Genomic DNA, 24,466 nt, shown 5'->3' on the forward strand with positions numbered 1-24,466 from the left:
GTGATGTCGCTGGTCGCTGAATAAAGTTCAGAACTTTATTTGGTCGTCCGATCGCCGTGTATCGTTGTGTTTGACAGCAAAAGCAATGATACCAGCGATATTTTACACTGGTAACCAGGGTAAACATCGGGTTACTAAGCGCAGGGCCGCGCTTAGTAACCCGATGTTTACCCTGGTTACCAGTGTAAAATGTAAAAAAAACAAACAGTACATACTTACATTCGCGTCCCCCGGCGTCCGCTTCCCACACTGACTGAGCGCCGCAAAGTGAAAGTGAAAGCACAGCACAGCGGTGACGTCACCGCTGTGCCCTGCTACTGCCGGCGCTCACACAGTGCAGGAAGCGGACGCCGGGGGATGCATGTAAGTATGTACTGTTTGTTTTTTTTACATTTTACGCTGGTAACCAGGGTAAACATCGGGTTACTAAGCGCGGCCCTGCGCTTAGCAACCCGATGTTTACCCTGACTACCCGGGGACCTTGGCATCGTTGGTCGCTGGAGAGTGGTCTGTGTGACAGCTCTCCAGCGATCAAACAGCGACGCTGCAGCGATCGGCATCGTTGTCGCTATCGCTGCAGCGTCGCTTAATGTGAAGGTACCTTTAAGGGTATATGAGCATGAAACCCTTCCCAAAATAAGGCTACTTTTTGAAAACGCTTTGTGACAGCAAGCTGTAGCTTCTTCCCTTTGAAAACAGTTCTCCTGTTTTTTATTCCTAAAAAAAGGATCATTTTTGGAAAACTTGATAAAAAGCCTAATTAATTCCTTTATCATTTGGAGATTAGCAAACCAGTTGTGAATCCAAAAAAGGGATATTGTTTCTAAATTAGGATTGAAAAAGTAACAGATTCAATAGACTCCAAGGGGAATTAAGAGAGTTATATACACATCTTTTCAAGGCAATTAGAGGCAATTCATCAAATTCGAATTTCAAAGTATCCGTTCCTCCCCACAAAGCACCATTCTTGCACTGTCGATTAATCAGGCCGATTGTGCCCTAAAAGGATAGACAGATTTTCCAAGAAGTAAATACAATAAGTTACCTTTTTCCATTTTAATCTTGTGGATCAAGGCAGGCTATAAGACTTGCTTGTGTGTGTCTACACAGGCTGCATTAAATAATATATCTGCTCCTGTGTAGACCTCTCCATTCACTGGATGAAGAGTAATTTGGTTACTGATCCACAGCATGCATTAGTAGAATGCACTCTTCCATACAGTGTCATCCAGTAAAATTAAATAAAGAAATGATATAGAAATAAATAGAATATACAAAGTGTGGGTATGGTAAATATTAGCAATTGATTTGCACTTTTTCCCCAGTACATATGAAACATGATTTAAATAATGATAATTTTTCAAAAGATCATTACAATTGTGGTGGTACGATGCAGAAAATAGTTTGTACCATTATATATATATATATATATATATATATATATATATATATATATACACACATACAGTATATACTGTATATATACATATATATATACTAGATGGTGGCCCGATTCTAACGCATCGGGTATTCTAGAATATGCATGTCCATGTAGTATATTGCCCAGTCACGTAGTATATTGCCCAGCCACGTAGTATATTGCCCAGTCACGCAGTATATTGCCCAGTCACGTAGTATATTGCCCAGTCACGCAGTATATTGCCCAGCCACGTAGTATATTGCCCAGCCACGTAGTATATTGCCCAGTCACGCAGTATATTGCCCAGTCACGTAGTATATTGCCCAGCCACGTAGTATATTGCCCAGTCACGTAGTGTATTGCCCAGTCACATAGTATATTGTTCAGCGCCGTAGTATATTGCCGAATTACGTAGTATATTGCCCAGTCACGTAGTATATTGCCCAGCCACGTAGTATATTGCCCAGTCACGCAGTATATTGCCCAGTCACGCAGTATATTGCCCAGTCACGTAGTATATTGCCCAGTCACGCAGTATATTGCCCAGTCACGTAGTATATTGCCCAGCCACGTAGTATATTGCCCAGTCACGTAGTGTATTGCCCAGTCACATAGTATATTGTTCAGCGCCGTAGTATATTGCCGAATTACGTAGTATATTGCCCAGTCACGTAGTATATTGCCCAACCACGTAGTATATTGCCCAGTCACGTAGTATATTGCCCAGTCACGTAGTATATTGCCCAGTCACGTAGTATATTGCCCAGCCACGTAGTATATTGCCCAGCCACGTAGTATATTGCCCAGCGACGTAGTATATTGCCCAGCGACGTAGTATATTGTTCAGCGCCGTAGTATATTGCCGAATTACGTAGTATATTGCCCAGTCACGTAGTATATTGCCCAGCCACGTAGTATATTGCCCAGCGACGTAGTATATTGCCCAGCCACGTAGTATATTGTTCAGCGCCGTAGTATATTGCCGAATTACGTAGTATATTGCCCAGCCACGTAGTATATTGCCCAGCCACGTAGTATATTGGCCAGCGACGTAGTATATTGCCCAGCGACGTAGTATATTGTTCAGCGCTGTAGTATATTGCCCAGTTATGTAGTATATTGCCCAGCGACGTAGTATATTGCCCAGTTACGTAGTACACAGCACAGAGCCACGTAGTATATTGCACAGCGAAGTAGTATACAGCACAGAGCCACGTAGTATATTGGCCAGTCACGTAGTATATTGCCCAGCGACGTTTGCCACATGTTAAAAAATAAAAAATAAACATATACTCACCTTTCCGAGGGCCCCTTGTAGTCCATGGCAGCTTCCGGTCCCAGGGTTGGTCTGAGCGCAGGACCTGTGATGACGTCGCGGTCACATGACCGTGTAGCGGTCACATGACCGTGATGTCACGTCAGGTCATTTCCGCGCAGGCCTTGTCATGACGTCGCGGTCACATGACTGTGACGTCATGGCAGGTCCTTCTGCCATACCACCTTTGCCACCGCAACCTGCAACGGAAGATGGCGGTCGGCGCGAGCGGCTCAGCGGACTACAGAGGGTGAGTATAGCAGGTTTTTTTTAATTTATTATTTTTAACATTACATTTTGTACTATTGATGCCGCATAGGCAGCGTCAATAGTACAAAGTTGGGGACACACAGGGTTAATAGCGGCGGTAACGGAGTGCGTTACCCGCGGCATAACACGGTCCGTTACCGCCGGCATTAACCCTGTGTGAGCGGTGACCGGAGGGGTGTATGCGGGCGCTGGGCAGTGAGTGCGGGGACTAAGGAGTGGCCATTTTTTTCCGGACTGTGCGCGTCGCTGATTGGTCGCGGCAGCCATGACAGGCAGCTGGTGAGACCAATCAGCGAATGAATAACCGCGACAGACAGACAGACAGACAGAAGGATAGACAGACGGAAGTACCCTTAGACAATTATATAGTAGATATATATATATATATATATATATACACACACACACACAGAGGGGGAAATAAGTATTTGATCCCTTGCTAATCTTGTAAGTTTGCCCAATGACAAAGACATGAACAGTCTATAATTTTAAGGGTAGGTTAATTTTAACATTGAGAGAGAGAATATAAAAAGAAAAATCCAGAAAATCACATTGTATAAAATATATACATTTATTTGCATTTTGCAGTGAGAAATAAGTATTTGATCCCCTACCAACCATTAAGAGTTCTGGCTCCTATGGACCAGTTATATGCTCCTAATCATCTGGTTACCTTTATAAAATTCTCCTGTCTTCAGACTCAATCAGTCAGACTCTAACCTCTACAACATGGGCAAGACCAAAGAGCTTTCTAAGGATGTCCAGGGATGGTCTAGTTTCTAAAACGAGGTCACTTGTGGTCACTCAAGGATTTTATATAGGGAATAGTGAACAATTGAACCCAAAGGTACTATATAGCATTTGAGAACACTAGGTCATCATTAGGGATGAGCAAACGTGCTCAATGATACTCGGATAGCACTCTAGTATCTGGGTGCGTGGATATGCTTGGCACTCGACAAGCATGAGCTGGTGCTCGGATTTGAAGCACAAATCCCCACGCCGCATATTTTCCGCTTGTTACACAGCCAATAAACATGCGAGGATTGCCTGCCAATCACTGTAATGCCATAGCCATCTTGGTAGTAGAATTACTGTGATTGACTGGCCGCATTACCTCATCAGAGGTTATAGAAGAACAGGCGCAGCCACACATGGCACACTGATGCCATTGAACAGCTCAGGGACAGTTGTGATTGGTGGATGTGTGCACAGTTTAACTAATCAGAATCCTCTAGTGTTGATACTGGTGTTGATGCTGAACCAACATACCAACAGTCCTTCTAAGGGCTAATCCTGTGCTTTGCTGTTTGTATCAGATTAATTCTTCATTTAGCCTAGGGACAGTTGCAGGAGCAGGGAGAAAGGCATAATACAGCCTTTAGGCAGTGCTTAGGGTTTTGCAGTCCATTGCAAAATATATAGCTGCTGCACATGACCACATTATTTTTTTTTTGGGGGGGTGAAAAAATTGACTATACTTACATTGATAGAGTTTAACGTGGTTAGTGTTACATTATGGTGGTATATAAAACTCCAAAATAACATTCAAAACTTCTTCTGAATTGAATTAGTCATCCACAGAGTTTAACGTGTTTAGTGTTACATTACAACAGTATATAAAACTAAAAAAAACAAAACACTTTGCCTGCTGCAAGTGACCATGTCTTTCTAAATTAAAAATAAACTTGGTTTCCTGAGACCTAGCAATTAGAAAATGAGTAAAGCATGCGGTAAGGAACAGGTAAGTGGAAGTGCTGATGAGGGTGCACACAGACGTCGAACACGTGGGGCAGGTAGGACTATGCCTGCTGCTGGAGCACAAAAAAATACCCCCATCTATAACACATAGCTTCCTGTCCCACTTTGCAGGGAGGCATGGGGCACCACTTCTGAAGCAACACCAGTGCGAACAGGTGGTTGTTCGATAGCAGATAATGCTTCTAAAATGCTTGACAACACCACCAGCCTTCCACACGGTTCTGTTTCTCCAGCCAACAGTCTGGATCACTTAATCCTCATCCTGATCCTCCTTCCTCCCACTATGTTGAGTCCCATAAGACAAGTGATCCCATACTTGGACACTCTGAGGAGCTCTTTATAACATAATTTCTTGGTTGTGGCCTCTCACCCTGAATGTAATAAGAGGGACAGGAGGAGATGCTGCTTGGTGATGCCCAAAACTTACAGCAGCCATGGTCACAAGGAGATGACAGTGGGGAATGGCAAATTTTGTCTAAGGAGGTAGATGATGATGACACACAGTTGTTGATAAGTTAGGTTGTTGATACGTCACAAAGTCAGGAGGACTAGGGTGCGGCAGAAGACGAGATGGTGGATGACTAAGTCACCAACCTAACCAAGGAAGCTGACATGCAGAGCAAGGCAAGCAGCATCGAAAGCAGGAAGATGCTGTGGGGTAACCAGAGGAAGAAGGTGAGCAACTGTTCCACAGAGTACCGACACTCGTGAATTTCTCTGTTAAAGAGTTAGGTGTTCCCCAGTCTAGTACTTTTTTAACCCCTTTCTGTCATTGGACGTACTATTCCGTCCATGTGGGGTGGGCCCTACTTCCCAAGGACGGATTAGTACGCCCAGCGCGATCAACCGTGCTCACGGGGCAGCGCGGCCGATCGCGGCCAGGTGTCAGCTGACTATCGCAGCTGACATCTGGCACTATGTGCCAGGAGCGGTAGCGGTCACGGAACCGCCCCGGCACATTAACCCCCGGCACACTGCGATCAAACATGATCGCAGTGTTTCGGCGGTATAGGGAAGCATCACGCAGGGAGGGGGCTCCCTGCGTGCTTCCCTGAGACGATCGGTACAAGGCGATGTGCTCACCTCGTACCGAGCATCTTCTTCTTGCAGGCCCTGGATCCAAAATGGCAGCGGGGCTGCATCCAAGTCCTGCAGGGAGGTGGCTTCGCAGCGCCTGCTCAGAGCAGGCACCGGGAAGCCTGGGGCTGTGCACGTCAGATCGCCGATCTGACACAGTGCACAGCAAAGTGTCAGATCGGCAATCTGTCACTTTACTGTGATGCCCCCCCTGGGGCAAAGTAAAAATGTAAAAAAAATGTATTTACATGTGTAAAAGAAAAAAAAAATCCTAAATAAATAATAATTAAAAAAAATATTGTTCCAATAAATACATTCCTTTAGCTAAATAAAGAAAACACAATAAAAGTACAAATATTTAGTATCGCCACGTCCGTAACGACCCAACCTATGAAACTGTCCCACTAGTTAACCCCTTCAGTGAACACCGTAAAAAAAAAAGAGGCAAAAAACAACGCTTTATTATCAAACCGCCGAATAAAAAGACGGAAATAAATAACCATGGTACCGCTGAAAACGTCATCTAGTCCCGCAAAAAACGAGCTGCCATACAGCATCATCAGAGAAAAAATAAAAAAGTTATAGTCCTCAGAATAAAGCGATGCAAAAATAATATTTTTTTCTATAAAATAGTTTTTATCGTATAAAAGCGCCAAAACATAAAAAAATGATATAAATGAGGTATCGCTGTAATCGTACTAACCCGAAGAATAAAACTGCTTTATCCATTTTACCAAACGCGGAAAGGTATAAACGCCCCCACAAAAAGAAATTCATGAATAGCTGGTTTTTGGTCATTCTGCCTCAAAAAAATCGGAATAAAAAGCGATCAAAAAATGTCACGTGCCCGAAAATGTTACCAATAAAAACGACAACTCGTTCTGCAAAAAACAAGACCTCACATGACTGTGGACGAAAATATGGAAATATTATAGCTCTCAAAATGTGGTAACGCAAAAAACATTTTTTGCAATAAAAAGCGTTGATTAGTGTGTGAAGGATGCCAATCAAAAATCCACTAGAAAATGCGCTATAAATAGTAAATCAACACCCCCTTCATCACCCCCTTAGAAAAATTAAAAAAATTTAAAAAATGTATTTATTTCCATTTTCCCATTAAAGTTAGTGTTAGGGCTAGGGTTATGACTAGGGTTAGGGCTAGGGTTAGGGTTAGAGTTAGGACTAGGGTTAGGGTTTGGGCTAGGGTTAGGGCTACAGTTAGGGTTAAGGTTGGGGCTAAAGTTAGGGTTGGGGCTAAAGTTAGGGTTGGGGCTAAAGTTAGGGTTGGGGCTAAAGTTAGGGTTAGGGTTTGGAATACATTTACGGTTGGGAATAGGGTTGGGATTAGGGTTAGGGGTGTGTCAGGGTTAGGGGTGTGGTTAGGGTTACAGTTGAGATTAGGGTTAGGGGTGTGTTTGGATTAGGGTTTCAGTTATAATTGGGGGGTTTCCACTGTTTAGGCACATCAGGGGCTCTCCAAATGCGACATTGCGTCCGATCTCAATTCCAGCCAATTCTGCGTTGAAAAAGTAAAACATTGCTCCTTCCCTTCCGAGCTCTCCCGTGGGTACAAACAGGGGTTTACCCCAACATATGGGGTATCAGTGTACTCAGGACACATTGGACAACAACTTTTGGGGTCCAATTTCTCCTGTTACCCTTGGGAAAATACAAAACTGGGGGCTAAAAAATAATTTTTGTGTAAAAAAATATTTTTTATTTTCACGGCTCTGCGTTATAAACTGTAGTGAAACACTTGGGGGTTCAAAGTTCTCACAACACATCTAGATAAGTTCCTTGGGGGCTCTAGTTTCCAATATGGGGTCACTTATGCGGGGTTTCTACTGTTTAGTTACATCAGGGGCTCTGCAAATGCAACATGACGCCTGCAGACCAATCCATCTAAGTCTGCATTCCAAATGGCGCTCCTTCCCTTCCGAGCTCTGCCATGCGCCCAAACGGTGGTTCCCCCCCCCCACATATTGGGTATCAGCGTACTCAGGATAAATTGGACAACTTTTAGGGTTCGATTTACACTGTTTCCCTTGGAAAGATACAAAACTGGGGGCTAAAAAATAATTTTTGTGGGGAAAAAAAGAATTTTTATTTTCATGGCTCTGCGTTATAAACTGTAGTGAAACACTTGGGGGTTCAAAGCTCTCACAACACATCTAGATGAGTTCCCTAGGGGGTCTACTTTCCAAAATGGTGTCACTTGTGGGGGGGTTTCAATGTTTAGGCACATCAGTGGCTCTCCAAACGCAACATGGCATCCCATTTCAATTCCAGTCAATTTTGCATTGAAAAGTCAAATGGCGCTCCTTCCCTTCCGAGCTCTGCCATGCGACCAAACAGTGGTTTACCCCCACATATGATGTATCAGCGTACTCAGGACAAATTGTACAACAACTTTTGGGGTCCAATTTCTTCTCCTCCCCTTGAGAAAATAAAAAATTGGGGGTGAAAAGATAATTTTTGTGAAAAAATATGATTTTTATTTTTACGGCTCTGCATTATAAACTTCTGTGAATCACTTAATGGGTCAAACTGCTCACCACACATCTAGATAAGTTCCTTAGGGGGTCTCCTTTCCAAAATGGTGTCACTTGTGGGGGGTTTCAATGTTTAGGCATGTCAGGGGCTCTCCAAACATAACATGGCGTCCCATCTGAATTCCAGTCAATTTTGCATTGAAAAGTCAAATGGGGATCCTTCGCCTCCGAGCTCTTCCATGCGCCCAAACAGTGGTTTACCCCCACATATGGGGTATCGGCATACTCAGGACAAATTGTACAACAACTTTTGGGGTCCATTTTTTCCTGTTACCCTTGGTAAAATAAAACAAACTGGAGCTGAAATAAATTTTTTGTGCAAAAAAAGTTAAATGTTCATTTTTATTCAAACATTCCAAAAATTCCTGTGAAACACCTGAAGGGTTAATAAACTTCTTGAATGTGGTTTTGAGCATCTTGAGGGGTGCAGTTTTTAGAATGGTGTCACACTTGGGTATTTTCCATCATATAGACCCCTCAAAATGACTTCAAATGAGATGTGGTCCCTAAAAAAAAATGGTGTTGTAAAAATGAGAAATTGCTAGTCAACTTTTAACCCTTATAACTCCCTAACAAAAAAAATTTTGGTTCCAAAATTGTGCTGATGTAAAGGAGACATGTGGAAAATGTTACTTATTAACTATTTTGTGTGACATATCTCTGTGATTTAATTGTATAAAAATTCAAAGTTAGAAAATTGCGAAATTTTCTAAATTTTCGCCAAATTTCCATTTTTTTCACAAATAAACGCAGGTAATATCAAAGAAATTTTACCACTATCATGAAGTACAATATGTCACAAGAAAACAGTGTCAGAATCACCAGGATCCGTTGAAGCGTTCCAGAGTTATAACCTCATAAAGGGACAGTGGTCAGAATTGTAAAAATTGGCCCGGTCATTAACGTGCAAACCACCCTTGGGGTAAAGGGGTTAAACAGAGTTCTGAGACAAAAAATGGTTATTTGTAACCCGTGCCATGCCAAGATCAGCAGGGGCTTGACCACTGAGAGCCTAACCACCACCAGCATGATCAAACACATATCATCTAAGCAAGGTGGGTCAAATGCCTGGGTTCCACAATTGATGCCAGCCGATAACACCACTGCCTCTCTCCCTTTGCTAGGTGCTTCCCAATTTCCAGTCCATCACACTGGCACAGATACCTTCTGCACTGCACATTCTGGTGCACCATCATCAGGCACCTGTCTCTGCACGGTGTTAAGCTGTCCCTACCTCAGGCCTTGGAATGCAAAAGAAAGCTCCCAGTCAACCAACCACAGGCCTAAATGCTAAACAAGCACATTTCCAGGCTGCTTGCCGTTGGACAAACAGCAGGGATCAGAACGGAAAGAGCGCCATTTGAATTTTGGAACACAAATTTGGCTGAAATGGATTATGATCACTATATTGCATTTTAAGGGCCCCTAAGGAACCTAAAGAGAAGAAAATCCACACAATCAAACCCATTTTTGAAACTATACCTCTCAAGGATTTCATCCAGGGGTATAGTGACCATTTTGTTCCCAACGATACTACGCAGAATTAGAAAATATTAGGTTGTCATATTAAAAATTTTCATTTGTGTCACAAAAATGTTTCTTTTGCCCCAAATGTTTCACTTTTGCAAGAGGCAACACCAAAAAGTGGACCCCACAGTTTGTTACCCATGTTTTTACAAGAGGGGAGATACCCCACATGTAGTCAAAAAGTTCTGTTTGGACAATTGGCAGGGCTCGGAACTTAAGGGACATTTGTATTTTTAATACAAATTTGGCTATATTTAGAATACACTGTCTTATTTGCAGAGCCTTTGTGGTTCAAGAACAACAGAAAACCCCCATAAATGTATTTTTTATAAATTACTGTATATCCTCTAATGTATTAATCTAGGGAGGTAGTGACTAATGTATTAATCTAGGGAGGTAGTGAGTGTTTTGATGCCACCATTTTATATGCAGTTGATGCAACACAAGTTTGAACAGTTTGCATTTTTTTCACTGTCATTTCTGAATCTTTTTTCTACGTTCTCAGAAAAAGACCTCAAATTTTATTCTGCTAATTTTTCAGTGTTCAGATATAAATTCAATATGTCACCAATTTGAGTACTGTACACACATCTGTGCCTATAATAGATATAGAAATAGTGCACCATTTGATCTTCAGGGTGGAATTGATGGAATTCCAGGACCCATTCAAAACTTACAGAGACATTGAGCTTCCAAACAAGAAAATACTTCTAGGATTTATTCTTCATAGAGGGAGGCATGCCCCTATAAACACATTTGCGGATTACAAAACTTGGTCTCACTAATAAAACAGTTGTCCTGCATTTGCGTATATTGTAACAGTAAAAATAAACTGCTCCGTAGTGGAGGGAAAATGTTCAAAATATGGAGGAAAATTTAGCCAACTGAGTGGGAAATCTGAGTTTGTTCCAAAGATAAAAGAACACAAGCCGGTCTAGAATCACAGGTTTATATTTCAATTATACCAGTCATACATTGTCTGTTTAGCTCCATCAATTCCTATATAAGGGACAAATGTGCCAATAGACGTGGTACACCATAACAGGCTCCTGCCCTCCAAGGTAGGAACTGTTAAATGTACAAAACAACCCATCTGCTACAGAATTCTAAAAGTATTGTCTGGTAAGGGAAGTTGGGTAAGAACCATGCAGTAAAGCTCATAGTTTATAAATATGGAACAGCCTTATTATTTGAGATCATCTAATAAAATGATCATGCCCATATCACCAATATAAATATATAAATAATATAAATGGAAAGAAAAGTTTTTTGAAGCAAGACAGTCGAAAAAAAGGCAAACGAAGATAAATGGTCAAAAATGTTTGAGAGTGATCAAGTCCTGGAATTGTCAGATGACCTGACCTTTCAAGAACATTTTGTGGGGTCCACATTCTGGAGTATACATATATATATAAATATACTAGATGGAGGCCAGTAATGTCACGATGGGGGCAGGCTTTGCAGCGTTGAGATTCTCTCCCCCCATGTGCTCCTACCTAACCACTCTCTCCCCATGTGCTGACTTCTCCCATCTGTGCTCTCTGAGGAGCCATGTTGGTGTTGATATTTGCTTTTTAAAGGGGTTTTCCCACGAACAAAAGTTCATTTTAAAAATTGTCTGTGTCTGACCGTGTACAGAACATACCACAGCTCCTGGGCAGGGGAGGAAGCAAAAGACAATACTGACATTACAGCAGGAGATCGCAAAGGATACATTTTGTGAGGTAAAATATTGTTTAAAAGCACTCAGTGAAATATTTTACCTGACAAAATGAATCCTCTGTGATCCCCTGCTGTAATGTTAGTATTGTCTTTTGCTTCCTCCCCTGCTCAGGAGATGTGGTACGCGCCGTACATGGTCAGACACGGTCAATTTTTAAAATGAACTTTCGTTCGTGGGAAAAACCCTTAATGTGACCAGCATCATCTGCCTGTAGACACGTTGCAAATAGAAATAGAAGACTTCCAGCACAGGAATCCTTTTTCAGTAAAAAAATTATTTTTTTATTTAAACATCTTCAGCGATAAAAAACAACATCATGGGGACCCCCCATAGGCCTGACGTGTTTCAGACCCAGTAAATACAGTCCTTCCTCACAGGCATCTGCCACCAGGATCAGCCGAATGATTCACTGCGCCTGTGTGGAATTCACGCAGGCGCAGTTAATCAGACCGCTTCTATCTTTGTGCAGACAGATAGCGGCGGTCACATTAAAATTGCACATGCGCTCCATCTGTACAAAGATAGCGGTGGTCAGTGAATCATTCGTCTGATCCCGGCGGTGGCATGTTCCCGACGATGTTCCGCTGGTGGTACCGCACAAGAGGCTGCGTATGGCGTATACAGTGTGTGTGTGTGTGTGGTGTGTGGTGTGTATGGCGTATAAAGTGTGTGTGTGTGGTGCGTATGGCATATACAGTGTGTGTGTGTGTGTGTGGTGCGTATGGCATATACAGTACAGTATGTGTGTGTGTTGTGCGTATGGCGTATACAGTGTGCGTGTTTGTGCTGCGACGGTGTTCCTCTGGTGATACCACGCAAGAGGATGGTACCACCAGCAGTTTCCATATTCAGACACCCATCACTTGGTGTCCCAATATGGAGGTTGGTGAGCTTCCGCCGCTTGGAATTCTGGGATCCGGACACATCTGGTCAGAACAGGATATGAAGACACTACAAGGTAAATAAATATATATATATATATATATATATATATATATATATATATATATATATATATATATACAGTACAGACCAAAAGTTTGGACACACCTTCTCATTTAAAGATTTTTCTGTATTTTTATGACTATGAAAGTTGTACATACACACTAAAGGCATCAAAACTATGAATTAACACATGTGGAATTATATACTTAACAAAAAAGCATGAAACAACTGAAATTATGTCTTATATTATAGGTTCTTCAAAGTAGCCACCTTTTGCCTTGATGACTGCTTTACACACTCTTGCCATTCTCTTGATGAGCTTCAAGAGGTAGCCACCGGGAATGGTTTTCACTTCACAGGTGTGCCCTGTCAGGTTTAATAAGTGGGATTTCTTGCCTTATAAATGGGGTTGGGACCATTAGTTGTGTTGTGCAGAAGTCTGGTGAATACACAGCTGATAGTCCTACTGAATAGACTGTTAGAATTTATATTATGGCAAGAAAAAAGCAGCTAAGTAAAGAAATTACTTTAAGAAATGAAGGTCAGTCAGTCCGAAAAATTGGGCAAACTTTGAAAGTGTAGTGCAGTGGCAAAAACCATCAAGCGCTACAAAGAAACTGGCTCACATGAGGACTGCCCCAGGAAAGAAAGACCAAGAGTCACCTCTGCTTCTGTGGATAAGTTTATCCGAGTCACCAGCCTCAGAAACCGCAGGTTAACAGCAGCTCAGAATTAGAGACCAGGTCAATGCCACACAGAGTTCTAGCAGCAGACACATCTCTACAACAACTGTTAAGAGGAGACTTTGTGCAGCAGGCCTTCATGGTAAAATAGCTGCTAGGAGACCACTGTGTCAGGACTCTGAACATTTTTATTACCTTTTGTGCATTACTGCCCTTTTCCAAGATTGCGTCTTTGGTCTCATGTGCACTGTATCTTCCTGCTATAAAACTCCACCCCAGCCTTCAGTCTGTGCTAGAGTATTCTGCCTAGCATCCAGCTCCTGACTCTGATGACTTCCTGGCTATATACCTGCTCCTGTGAAACTGTGTGGTGATCCTGCTACTCTGCTCTGAGTTCCTGCTGCATACACCAGTTTCCAGTAATCCTCCTTTATCTGCTGCTCTTGTTTACTCCCATCTGCATTTGCTGGACATGTAAGCTGTTGCTGCTCTGCTTAAACCTGAGATTATCACCCAGGCCTTCCTGGTTGAGATAAGACATTACTTGAACTGCCTTATAAGCATATCTATCTATGTTTGGACTAAAACAAGGACTTATTCCTGTCAAGTATCCTCAAGAATAACTGTGCTTCATAGACTTTCTGCGTGATTGCATTTTCCTCTGAAGTTCCCTATAGACTGCTAAGCTGCATTTACTATTTACACCAAGTGTTGTGGACTTGAGTTTCTCTCTGCACCTGTTTGAATCACTGTGTTATAAGATAGACTTTGCCACTTATAAGACTGTATCCTGTAGTTGTCTTATTCCATGCAAAGAGTCTCCTGAGTTATCCCCTATAATTATTACACACTGCTAAGGACAGGCAACAAGCAGAAGAGACTTGTTTCGGCTAAAGAACACAAGGAATGGACATTAGACCAGTGGTGCTTTGTGCTTTGGTCTGATGAGTCCAAATTTGAGATCTTTGGTTCCAACCACTGTGTCTTTGTGCGACACAGAAAAGGTGAACGGATGGTCTCTACATGCCTGGTTCCCACCATGAAGCATGGAGGAGGAGGTGTGATGGTGTGGGGGTGCTTTTCTGACAACACTGTTGGGGATTTATTGAAAATTGAAGGCATAATGAACCAGCGTGGCTACCACAGCATCTTGCAGCGGCATGCTATTCCATCCGATTTGCGTTCAGTTGGACCATCATTTATTTTTCAACAGGACAATGACCCCAAACACACCTCCAGGCTGTGTAAGGGCTATTTGACCAAGAAGAGAGTGATGGGCTGCTACGCCAGATGACCTGGCCGCCACAGTCACCAGATCTGAACCCAATCGAGATGGTTTGGGGTGATCTGGACCGCATAATGAAGGAAAAAGGGCCAACAAGTGCTAAACATCTCTGGGAACTCCAAGATTGTTGGAAGACTATTCCTGGTGACTACCTCTTGAAGCTTATCAAGAGAATGCCAAGAGTGTGCAAAGCAGTCATCAAAACAAAAGGTGGCTACTTTGAATAACCTAGAATAAAAGACATATTTTCAGTTGTTTCACACTTTTTTGTTAAGTATATAATTCCACATGTGTTAATTCATAGTTTTGATGTCTTCAGTGTGAATGTACAGTTTCATAGTCATGAAAATACAGAAAAATCTTTAAATGAGTAGGTGTGTCCAAACTTTTGGTCTGTACTGTACATACATACTAGTAGAATACTCGCGGCTTCGCTCGCGGAAAATATGTGAAATTGTTGGTTATGGTAGCTAAAGTAAAATTTTCAGTGTCACCCTGAAACTGACATTTTCAGAATGCTACTGTAAAAAAAACATTCCACTTTAAATTTTTATTATTTTGTCATTTTACTAAATTTGTCGTAACATTGATGTGAACAACTTTTTTAAAACATTTCAACATTTTTCTTGATTTCACACATTCAATACATATTATGTAGTATAAACTATTACAGCTATTTTTTGAACTATTTTTTTTATCAAAAATGAAAAGTATGCACCTTACACAAACATATAAAACATTTACACCCAATTAACAACATAGTGCAACCCTTCCCCCCTCCCTCCAGTGTAGTTCACCGACAAAAGAGTAAAATTGGTTTACAGTTAAACAACTTGTAGTGCTTTTTGGCAAACAATGTTTCTGGTTTTACCTTCAGGTGCATATATGAAAAGAGCAAGCAACGTACAACTGTCCATGTGAAAAACACGGGCTCTCCAAATTAATACCGGCTACTTTAAGTGATTGACCTTGTGCTTTGTTTATAGTCATAGCAAATGCAAGTCGGATTGGGAACTGCAAATGCTTAAAATTGAAGGGCATGTCGCTGGGTAGCAAAGGAATACGCGGAATGAAAACATTTGCTCCCTTAGAGTTTCCCATAAGAATAGTGTCTTCAATAACATTGGCCATGACACTCTTAATCCAAAATGTTGTGCCATTACACATTTTTGGTGGGTCAAGGTTCTGAAGCAAAATTATTATGGCTCCTATTTTTAAAGTGAGCTTATGTGGTGGCATTCCAGGAGGCTCCAAAGAATTCAGGAACTCTAATGGATACATTATGGCTTGTTCACGCTCCATGACTGAATCAATGGACATGTATGTGTTCGCTAGACCAGGCAGCCTTCCTTGAATTAGTAGATTTATGGAGCTGACACTATCATTTTTAGGTGCTAGGTTTGCACATTCACAAAGCCACTGATGGTTGTTAAAATTGTGACAACTATCAGGGAAAACTTGGTCGATAATTTCCATTACCGAAGATGTCATTTCACAAAAATCTTCCGGAAAGGAAATGAGACCAGTAGTGGAATCAGTAGGGAACCTGTAATTTCCAAGGCATAGTAGCTGGTGTGTAAATGTGTCCGTAGTTGTATTTCCCACCAAATGAACCCGCATATTACTAGTAAGAGTTTGCTTCTGAACATGTATCCACAGATAAGAAGATTTTAGACAGGCATTCAGCTCATCCGCTGCTGTTGCTCCCTTAAGAACAAGTAATGTCTGGCAGAAGTCACCTGCAAAAATTACAACAATTCCCCCCATTAAACGATCAGTTCCCCGCAGATCTTTCAAGGTGCGATCAAGGGCCTCGACCGCTTTCTTGTGCCCTATGGTAGATTCATCCCAAACAATTAGTTTGCAAGTTCGTAATACCTTAGCTTTCCCAGAACCCTTAGTGATATTACAGACAGGAGTTTCTGACAGCGCTAGATTAAAAGGCAATCCTAGTTCTGAATGAGCCATGCACCCTCCATCTAAAAGAGTGGCCACAACCCCAGATGATGCAACAGCCAAGGCAATGTCATTGTTTTAGCGAATTTCTGCAATCAGCAAATTAATTACTGCTAATTTACCAGTACCTCCTGATGCATCTAGGAAAATTAGTCCCCCAATTCCACTGGCAATCTGAGCCATAATTGCCATATAGGCCGATCTTTAATCATCAACCAATAGAGGCTTATTTAATATGACAAATTCTTTACATTTTTCCAAATCATAGCTTTTTTCTTGCAGAATATCTCTGTTCATCATGTCAAAGTCTGGTCGATTTGGTGCTGGAAAACCTAATTCTTTTAGAGTTTTACTATTGATAGATATGCACCTTTCTTCTAACATCAGGAGGGCTTTGCTGAATATGCAGCAGTGAAATTTAAGTCTAAGTCTGGATTAACTCTCCTTTGCACTCTAAGAATATCTTCACTAAGATATTCTTTGTATTTGTCCCAAAGCGCACAGGGATTGGAAGGTGCACAGGCTGCAATTATTGTAGCGAACAGGCCTCTTAGTTGAGGTGGAAAGAGAGTGACAGATGCTTCCTGCAATGTCATGTCCCAGTATTGATCATCTTCGATCAGACGATGCTTTTGGCATACTTCCCTGTAAGTTTGACACAGCTCTCCATCAACTATTTTCAAATCTGTGAAAGAAGATGGCTCACGGACAGTGTGAAGCAGTAATTGGAGGTAGTAACACTGCGTTGTTTGGATGCATTGTATACACAAATCCAAGAGCATCACTGGAACATCCATCCCATCCTGGGACCCTTGCACCTTTTTTCCTTTTGCAAAATACTTTTCTCGATTTATTCCATGTATAATATTTTGGAACATTTGAATATAATAAAGTCCTTGCAAATGGATCTGCTTGACATAGGAGAAGGAAAGCTGTCAATGTTGTATTGGGTGGTTGAGCAGCTCTTTCCTCTGCATTGTTGGGAGTAAAATAAACTCGTCCATTTTCAAGATGGACACTCAGATGAACTAAAGTCGGATGTATTTCATGTATGGGAAAATGTAGTAATCGCTACACGGCTTCATTACTACTTATATACCTTCCCATCTGATACAGCATAATCTCTCCAGATGTACATTTTGGATTCTCTAGCCGGAAAACTGCCATATCACTGCTCTTGTTAACATATTTGCAAATGTATTTAATTGACTTAACAGAGTTACAATATTCTATGTTAATATGAGCATCAAACAATTTTGAAAGCAGTGGAGAGTAAAGGCCCCGTCTCACATAGCGATTTACCAACGATCACGACCAGCGATACGACCTGGCCGTGATCGTTGGTAAGTCGTTGTGTGGTCGCTGGGGAGCTGTCACACAGACAGCTCTCTCCAGCGACCAACGATCAGGGGAACGACTTCGGCATCGTTGAAACTGTCTTCAACGATGCCGAAGTCCCCCTGCAGCACCCGGGTAACCAGGGTAAACATCGGGTTACTAAGCGCAGGGCCGCGCTTAGTAACCCGATGTTTACCCTGGTTACCAGCGTAAATGTAAAAAAAAAAAAAACAGTACATACTCACCATCTGATGTCCGTCAGGTCCCTTGCCGTCTGCTTCCTGCTCTGACAGTGCCGCCGTACAGTGAGAGCAAAGCGCAGCGGTGACGTCACTGCTGTGCTGTGCTCTCACTGTACGGCCGGCAGTCAGTCAGAGCAGGAAGCGGACGGCAAGGGACCTGACGGACATCAGATGGTGAGTATGTACTGTTTGTTTTTTTTTTACATTTACGCTGGTAACCAGGGTAAACATCGGGCTACTAAGCGCGGCCCTGCGCTTAGTAACCCGATGTTTACCCTGGTTACCAGTGAAGACATCGCTGGATCGGTGTCACACACACCGATTCAGCGATGTCAGCGGGACCTCAACGACCAAAAAATGGTCCAGGCCATTCCAACATGACCAGCGATCTCACAGCAGGGGCCTGATCGCTGGTACGTGTCACACATAGCGAGATCGCTACTGAGGTCGCTGTTGCGTCACAAAACTTGTGACTCAGCAGCGATCTCGCTAGCGATCTCGCTATGTGAGACGGGGCCTTAAGGTACAACCCATAGATTATCTATTTCAATATCTGTATTTTGTTTAACCCTTTTTAATCTGATTGTTGTAGTAAATCCTCCCTGTTCAGGTTTCCGTCTTCTGTAAAGAGGATAACCATCATCTCCTGTTTGTCTTTCTACAATCAAGTTGCGAGGATACTTTTTAGTACATTTTCCTTCCTTCATACATGGCGATCTTGGGTTAAGTGGACCACATGGGCCATGGATCATATTTTTAGAAGAAGTTTCAAAAAGTACCGGGTCCTCTTCTGGATTTGGAAGCTCAGCAGAAATAACACTGTCAATTTGATCAGGACGTATCTTATCCTTTAGCCATATCAGTAAATGAGCATGTGGAAGACCTCTTTTTTGCCACTCAATTGAATACATCCAACACTGACTTTCACCAAAAATGTAACACTTTGTAATTACGTCCATGAGCTTGATCAGTTTTTGTTTAAAAACCTTTGCTGTTAAATCATGTCGATCAGAGGGGACCTGACCATTCAGAAGCTCTTCCCTTATCTCTGGCCAAGTTGGATTACATGTAACTGTAATAAACAAATCAGGACGACCGTATATATGAACATATGCATGTGTATGCAGAGGACTAGTGATGAGTGAGTGTACTTGTTGCTCGGGTGACCTCCGAGTATTTGTTAGTGTTGGAGATTTAGTTTTCATCACCTCAGCTAAATGATTTACAGCTACTACCCAGCCTGAGTACATGTGGGGGTTGCCTGGTTGCTAGTGAATTCCCACATGTAATCAAACTGTCTAACAGTCGCAAATCATCCAGCTGCTGCGAGGAAAACTAAATCTCCGAGCAGTCATAAATACTCGGAGACCACCCGAACAACGAGTACACTCGCTCATCACTACTCAGGACGCCATTACCTATGTCTGGGACTTCCAGTAAATGTAGCCGGTAAAATAAACATACTCCCAATGTCAGCCACGTTGCCATCATTAGCAACAGCATCCCTTAAATGAATGTATTCATCCACTCTAACCTTTTGTTGGTTCAATCGTATGTACAAAAGACTCTCACTTTCCACCTTGGCATACATATCAAGTATAAATTGATGAAAAAGTTGCCGACATTGTAAAATGTGGTTAGAAGATCCATGGCAGATCATTATTTGGTAGGTATAAAAGTCCCATATCTGATATTTTTTTAATTGGTTGGCCTAGCAGTCTTGGGATCAGTCTGTGTTATATTAAAGTGATAGCCATCTTGGCCATTCCAATATATTATAGGATATTGCAGAGCATCATATGATCTATGTGTTTCTGCAATACGTTGAAGCTTGTCGCTTCGTTGCTGAATAATTATATCTTGGCTTTTAAAGTTCTTTCCAACCATTGCAATAGCTACTTCGTTAACAGTTGGAGAATTAAATCGCCTTTCATGCTCGCCAACCGGTGTCTTGTCTGCTCTTATTACAACTTGATAGTCATCACTTGGCATTCTTTCTAAGGCTATTTTGAAAAGGTTTACTAACTGATTGTGCTGATACAAAAATCAAACAACATCTATCAGCTTGCATTTGTTCATCTCCCAAAAAATACATTTGTAAAACCTTTGGATCTTCATTTGCTACAGGAATTTATTTGAAAACACAGAACACCCAAAATAAACCAAACGATCTAATATAGTCAAATATTAATTAAAATACAGCATATAGTCTTGGTGTACTGTGAGATTTATCAGTGGAAACCACTGCAGAGAAGAGACCAAAACCAAACTGCCTATGCAGCATCAATAGTAAAAGATGTAATGTTAAAAATAATAAAAAAACAAAAAAACCTGCTATTCTCACCCTCCGTAGTTCGCCCAGGCGCGCGTGGCTTCCGCCATCTTCCGTTCCCAGAGATGCATTGGGAAATTCCCCAGAAGACTTAGCGGTCCTGTGAGACCGCTAAGTCATGTGGATAATTTCGCAATGCATCCTGGGAACGGAAGATGGCGGCAGCCGCGCGCGCATCGGCAGAGCTTCGCTGGATCCCGGCGGGTGAGTATATAACTATTTTTTATTTTAATTATTTTTTTAAATAGGGATATGGTGCCCACTCCGCGTGGCTGCTATATACTACGTGGCCAGTGTTACATACTATGTGGGCTGTGTTTTGTACTGCATGGGCTGTGCTATATATGACGTGGCCTGTGTTATTATTATTATTATAATTATTATTATTAATTTATATAGCACCATTAATTCCATGGTGCTGTACATGAGAAAGGGGTTACATACAGGGTTATAGATATCGTTTACAGTAAACAGGTTTACAGTGACGGACTGGTACAGAGGGGAGAGGACCCTGTCCTTGCGGACCTACATTCTATGGGATAGTGGGGAAGAGACAGAAGGTAGGGATGAGGCGGCGGCTCTTGCGGTGGTGAGGCGGCAGCTCTGGCGGTGGTGAGGCGGCGGCTCTGGCGGTGGTGAGGCGGCGGCTCTGTTATATACTACGTCGCCTGTGTTATATACTGCGAGGCTGCTATATACTGCGTGGGCTGTTATATAGTACGTGGGCTGTGTTATATACTGTTTGGGCTGTGTTATATACTGCGTGGCCACTGTTATATATTGCGTGGCCTGTATTAACGCATCGAGTATTCTACAATATGTATGTATGTATGTATATAGCAGCCACATAGTGTATAGCACAGGCCACGTACTATTTGTCTGCTATATGCTACATGGCTCCTATATACTACGTGGCCTGTGCTATATACTATGTGGCTGCTATATACATACATACATACATACATATTCTAGAATACCCGATGCGTTAGAATTGGGCCACCATCTAGTATATAGATAGATAGATATTTTATATTTGAAGAAACCCTAGCCCTAAACATAAACCTAGGTCTTAACCGTAACCCTAGCTAAATACAAAGAAAGAAAGGAAAATTATAAAAAAAAAGGAAGAAAAAAATTTAACCTGTCTGGTGCGGAGGGGCTTGGGGAACAATTTATTGAAGCTGATCTAGAAATGTGATTTTTTTTTTTATTAGACAGGACAGCACTGGAGCGCAGTGTATCTCTTTTCTCTCTCAGAACAAATAAAAGAGGAGAAGAGAGAGGCACAGGTCAAGTGCTGTCATATTTACTAAATATTGGGGTTTTTATCAGTGTGATAGGGTCAGAAACCAATTAAATGAAATTGATTTGTGACATTGCCGTGTGCAGGCAGACAGCTCTTGTCAGGTGCACAGGGCATGCGCCCACCATTTTGCTTCGGGAACAAAAGGAGGGGGACCGGGAATGGCAGTTCCGATACCAAGGTACCATAGGGGACCAGGGGACACCATTTCTCTCTCCTCTGACAAATTAGATCAGAGGAGGGAGAAATTATTTTTAAATGGATTTTCCTTTTTTTTCTAATGGGATAAATATTAGTCATTTAATAATGGTGATCAGGGGATCGGGAACCATAAAAACCAGCCCCAATCGTGTTCTCCAAGGTTTCAGCTACCTGGAGATGTTCTGATAGGGTGATATTCATCTATTTCTCAGTGCTGTTAAAAAGTGGTGCTGAGGAAAAAGGCCCGTTAACTGCTGCCATTCAAAGGCATATCTGCGGTCATTAAGGGGTTAAAATGCAATATATTGCAAACAGTTGAGAGAGCCTAGAATACACTTTAATGAAAAACAAACCAGATTTACATTTGCATTCACAGATAATTATACAAAAGGCCACTGCCTGCTGAAAAGTATTTTGTTCATTGGTCAGTCATTTTTTAGGGGAAAATATATTACAAAAAAACTTACTGTGGTTCTGAGCAGTACAACGTCAGCTTCCTGTAAGGAAGACTGGATGCAATTGGCCCACACATGCCATTCTGGTTTCCAGTAGAATATAAGCCATAGAAATCCAAGGGAGAAAATATATCCACATATACACAGAACTTTTCGACAGGTGCTGGTCTTGTATCCAAATGCATCCTGAAAAAAAAAAAGGAATTTATTTCAAGTAAACAGTCTTTACTCCAGTCTTCTTTAAATGCCATTTGATATAATGAGTACATTGGTGTAAAAAGTGGATAATAGAAATGAGAGAATCGAGTTGATGCAAATCAAATTTGTGTCAAATTTTTCAGAATTTACTGAACGTGACGAATTCAAACAATTTGCAAGCCAATTTGTGTAAATCGAGAAAAATGGTCTCCAACAGTGTACACTCTGAAAAGGATTATATCAGCCAGGGAAAATTCCCATGGGCACCTGGTAGGCTTCCTCATAATGCCTTGTAGCCACCACATCATATAGCACAGCCAATCAAGAGGGTCTTATAGCCTGTATAAAAGCACAAGCAAGAAATGCAGCAGCCATTTCGAGGTGAATCTAGATAGTGAAAGGATGTCACAGATCACAGTTTAGGAATAGAGAAGGGGAGGGAAAGCCAAAAAAACGTTAAAAAAACATTAGAGATAGTGTGTGACAGCAAAGCAGTGAAAAACGGTGACCATCTGTTTTCCCATAGTCATATATGTTGAGGTCACTTTGACATTACTAAAGCTAAGTTTGAATTAAAGAGTTTGAAAAGGTTGGATTGGATACAGTCCTATGAAACCTCTTAAGGTTATACAATTATGTGCAAAGTAATGGCAGATTGTTTAAAACAGCGGAACTAAAGTTTAATCATCATAAAAACATTTAATTCCATATACACAAAGGCACTGAGAGCACTGCACATTCAATTCCAAATAAAAACATGAACAAAACATCAAGAATAATAAGTTGCTCAAAAAAATAGCAGTGTCTGCCTTTTCATTTACAAACTCGAATATTTACAGCATAAACTGAAATTTGTTTACAGACTGCTTTTCTGTTAAACAACGAACTAATGTTTAGTTACATAACCTTTATTTCTGATATCTGTGTGGCATGGGGTCAACTAACATCTGACACCTGAGAACAAATATTCCAGTCCCAGCTGACAGGACTACATTTCAAAGTTTTTTTGAATTCTTAGGTTGTGTATTAAAGGCAGCATTTTTGATGTCACTCCACAATTTTTCAATCGGATTGAGGTCTGGGGATTGGGCTGGCCACTTCATAATATCAATCTTATTGGTCTGAAACCAGGATGTTGCCCGCTTGCTGGTGTGCTTGGGGGCATTGTCCTGCTGAAACACCCATTTCAAGAGCATTTCTTCTTTAACAGAAGGCGACATGACTTCTTACAATATTTTGATATTTTCAAACTGGTCCATGGTGCCTGGTTTGGCCCAACTCCCTAATATGAGAATCTACCCAAACCATTAATCTTGCACCTTCATGTTTTACAGTCTTCACAGTGTACTGTGGCTTAAATTCAGTGTTTATGAGTCGTCTCACAGACTGTCTCCGGCCTTTAGACCCAATAAGAACAATCTTGCACTCATCTGTTTATACATTGTTGCGCCATTTCTGTTTAGGCTAGTCAAACTGTAACCTTTTCAACAAATGTGTTTTTATTCCAGCAATGGTAGTTAACAAGGATTCCATAGAATCGTAGAATGTTAGAGTTGGAAGGGACCTCCTGGGTCATCGTGTCCAACCTCCTGCTCAATGCAGGACTCACTAAACCATCTCAGACAGGTGTCTGTCCAGCCTCTGCTCTGTTTGAGGACTTTCATTGAAGGAGAACTCACCACCTCTCATGGTAGCCTGTTCCACTCATCGATACCCTCACTGTCAAAAAGTTTTTCTAATATCTAATCTGTATCTTCTCACTTTCAATTTTTTTCCATTGCTTCTCGTGTTTCCATGTGCAAATGAGAATAAGGATGATCCCTCTACACTGTGACAGCCCTTCAGATATCTGTAGACAACTATTAAGTATTTTTCTTGCAAAC

At 41.6% G+C, this 24,466-nt stretch overlaps 1 protein-coding gene across 1 annotated transcript in view; it reads right to left on the reverse strand.

Annotated features, from left to right (window-relative positions):
* ATP13A4 (ATPase 13A4) overlaps window positions 1-24,466 on the reverse strand; it is a 181,574-nt gene that overhangs the window by 147,967 nt on the left and 9,141 nt on the right. Inside the window, exon 2 of the mRNA XM_077290335.1 lies at window positions 22,398-22,571. Within this exon, the coding sequence (XP_077146450.1) occupies window positions 22,398-22,571 (174 nt within the window). The remainder of the gene's footprint in view (window positions 1-22,397; window positions 22,572-24,466) is intronic.

This window comes from Ranitomeya variabilis, chromosome 2 (genome assembly GCF_051348905.1).
Source record: "Ranitomeya variabilis isolate aRanVar5 chromosome 2, aRanVar5.hap1, whole genome shotgun sequence".
In the NCBI taxonomy this organism is placed as follows: domain Eukaryota; kingdom Metazoa; phylum Chordata; class Amphibia; order Anura; family Dendrobatidae; genus Ranitomeya; species Ranitomeya variabilis.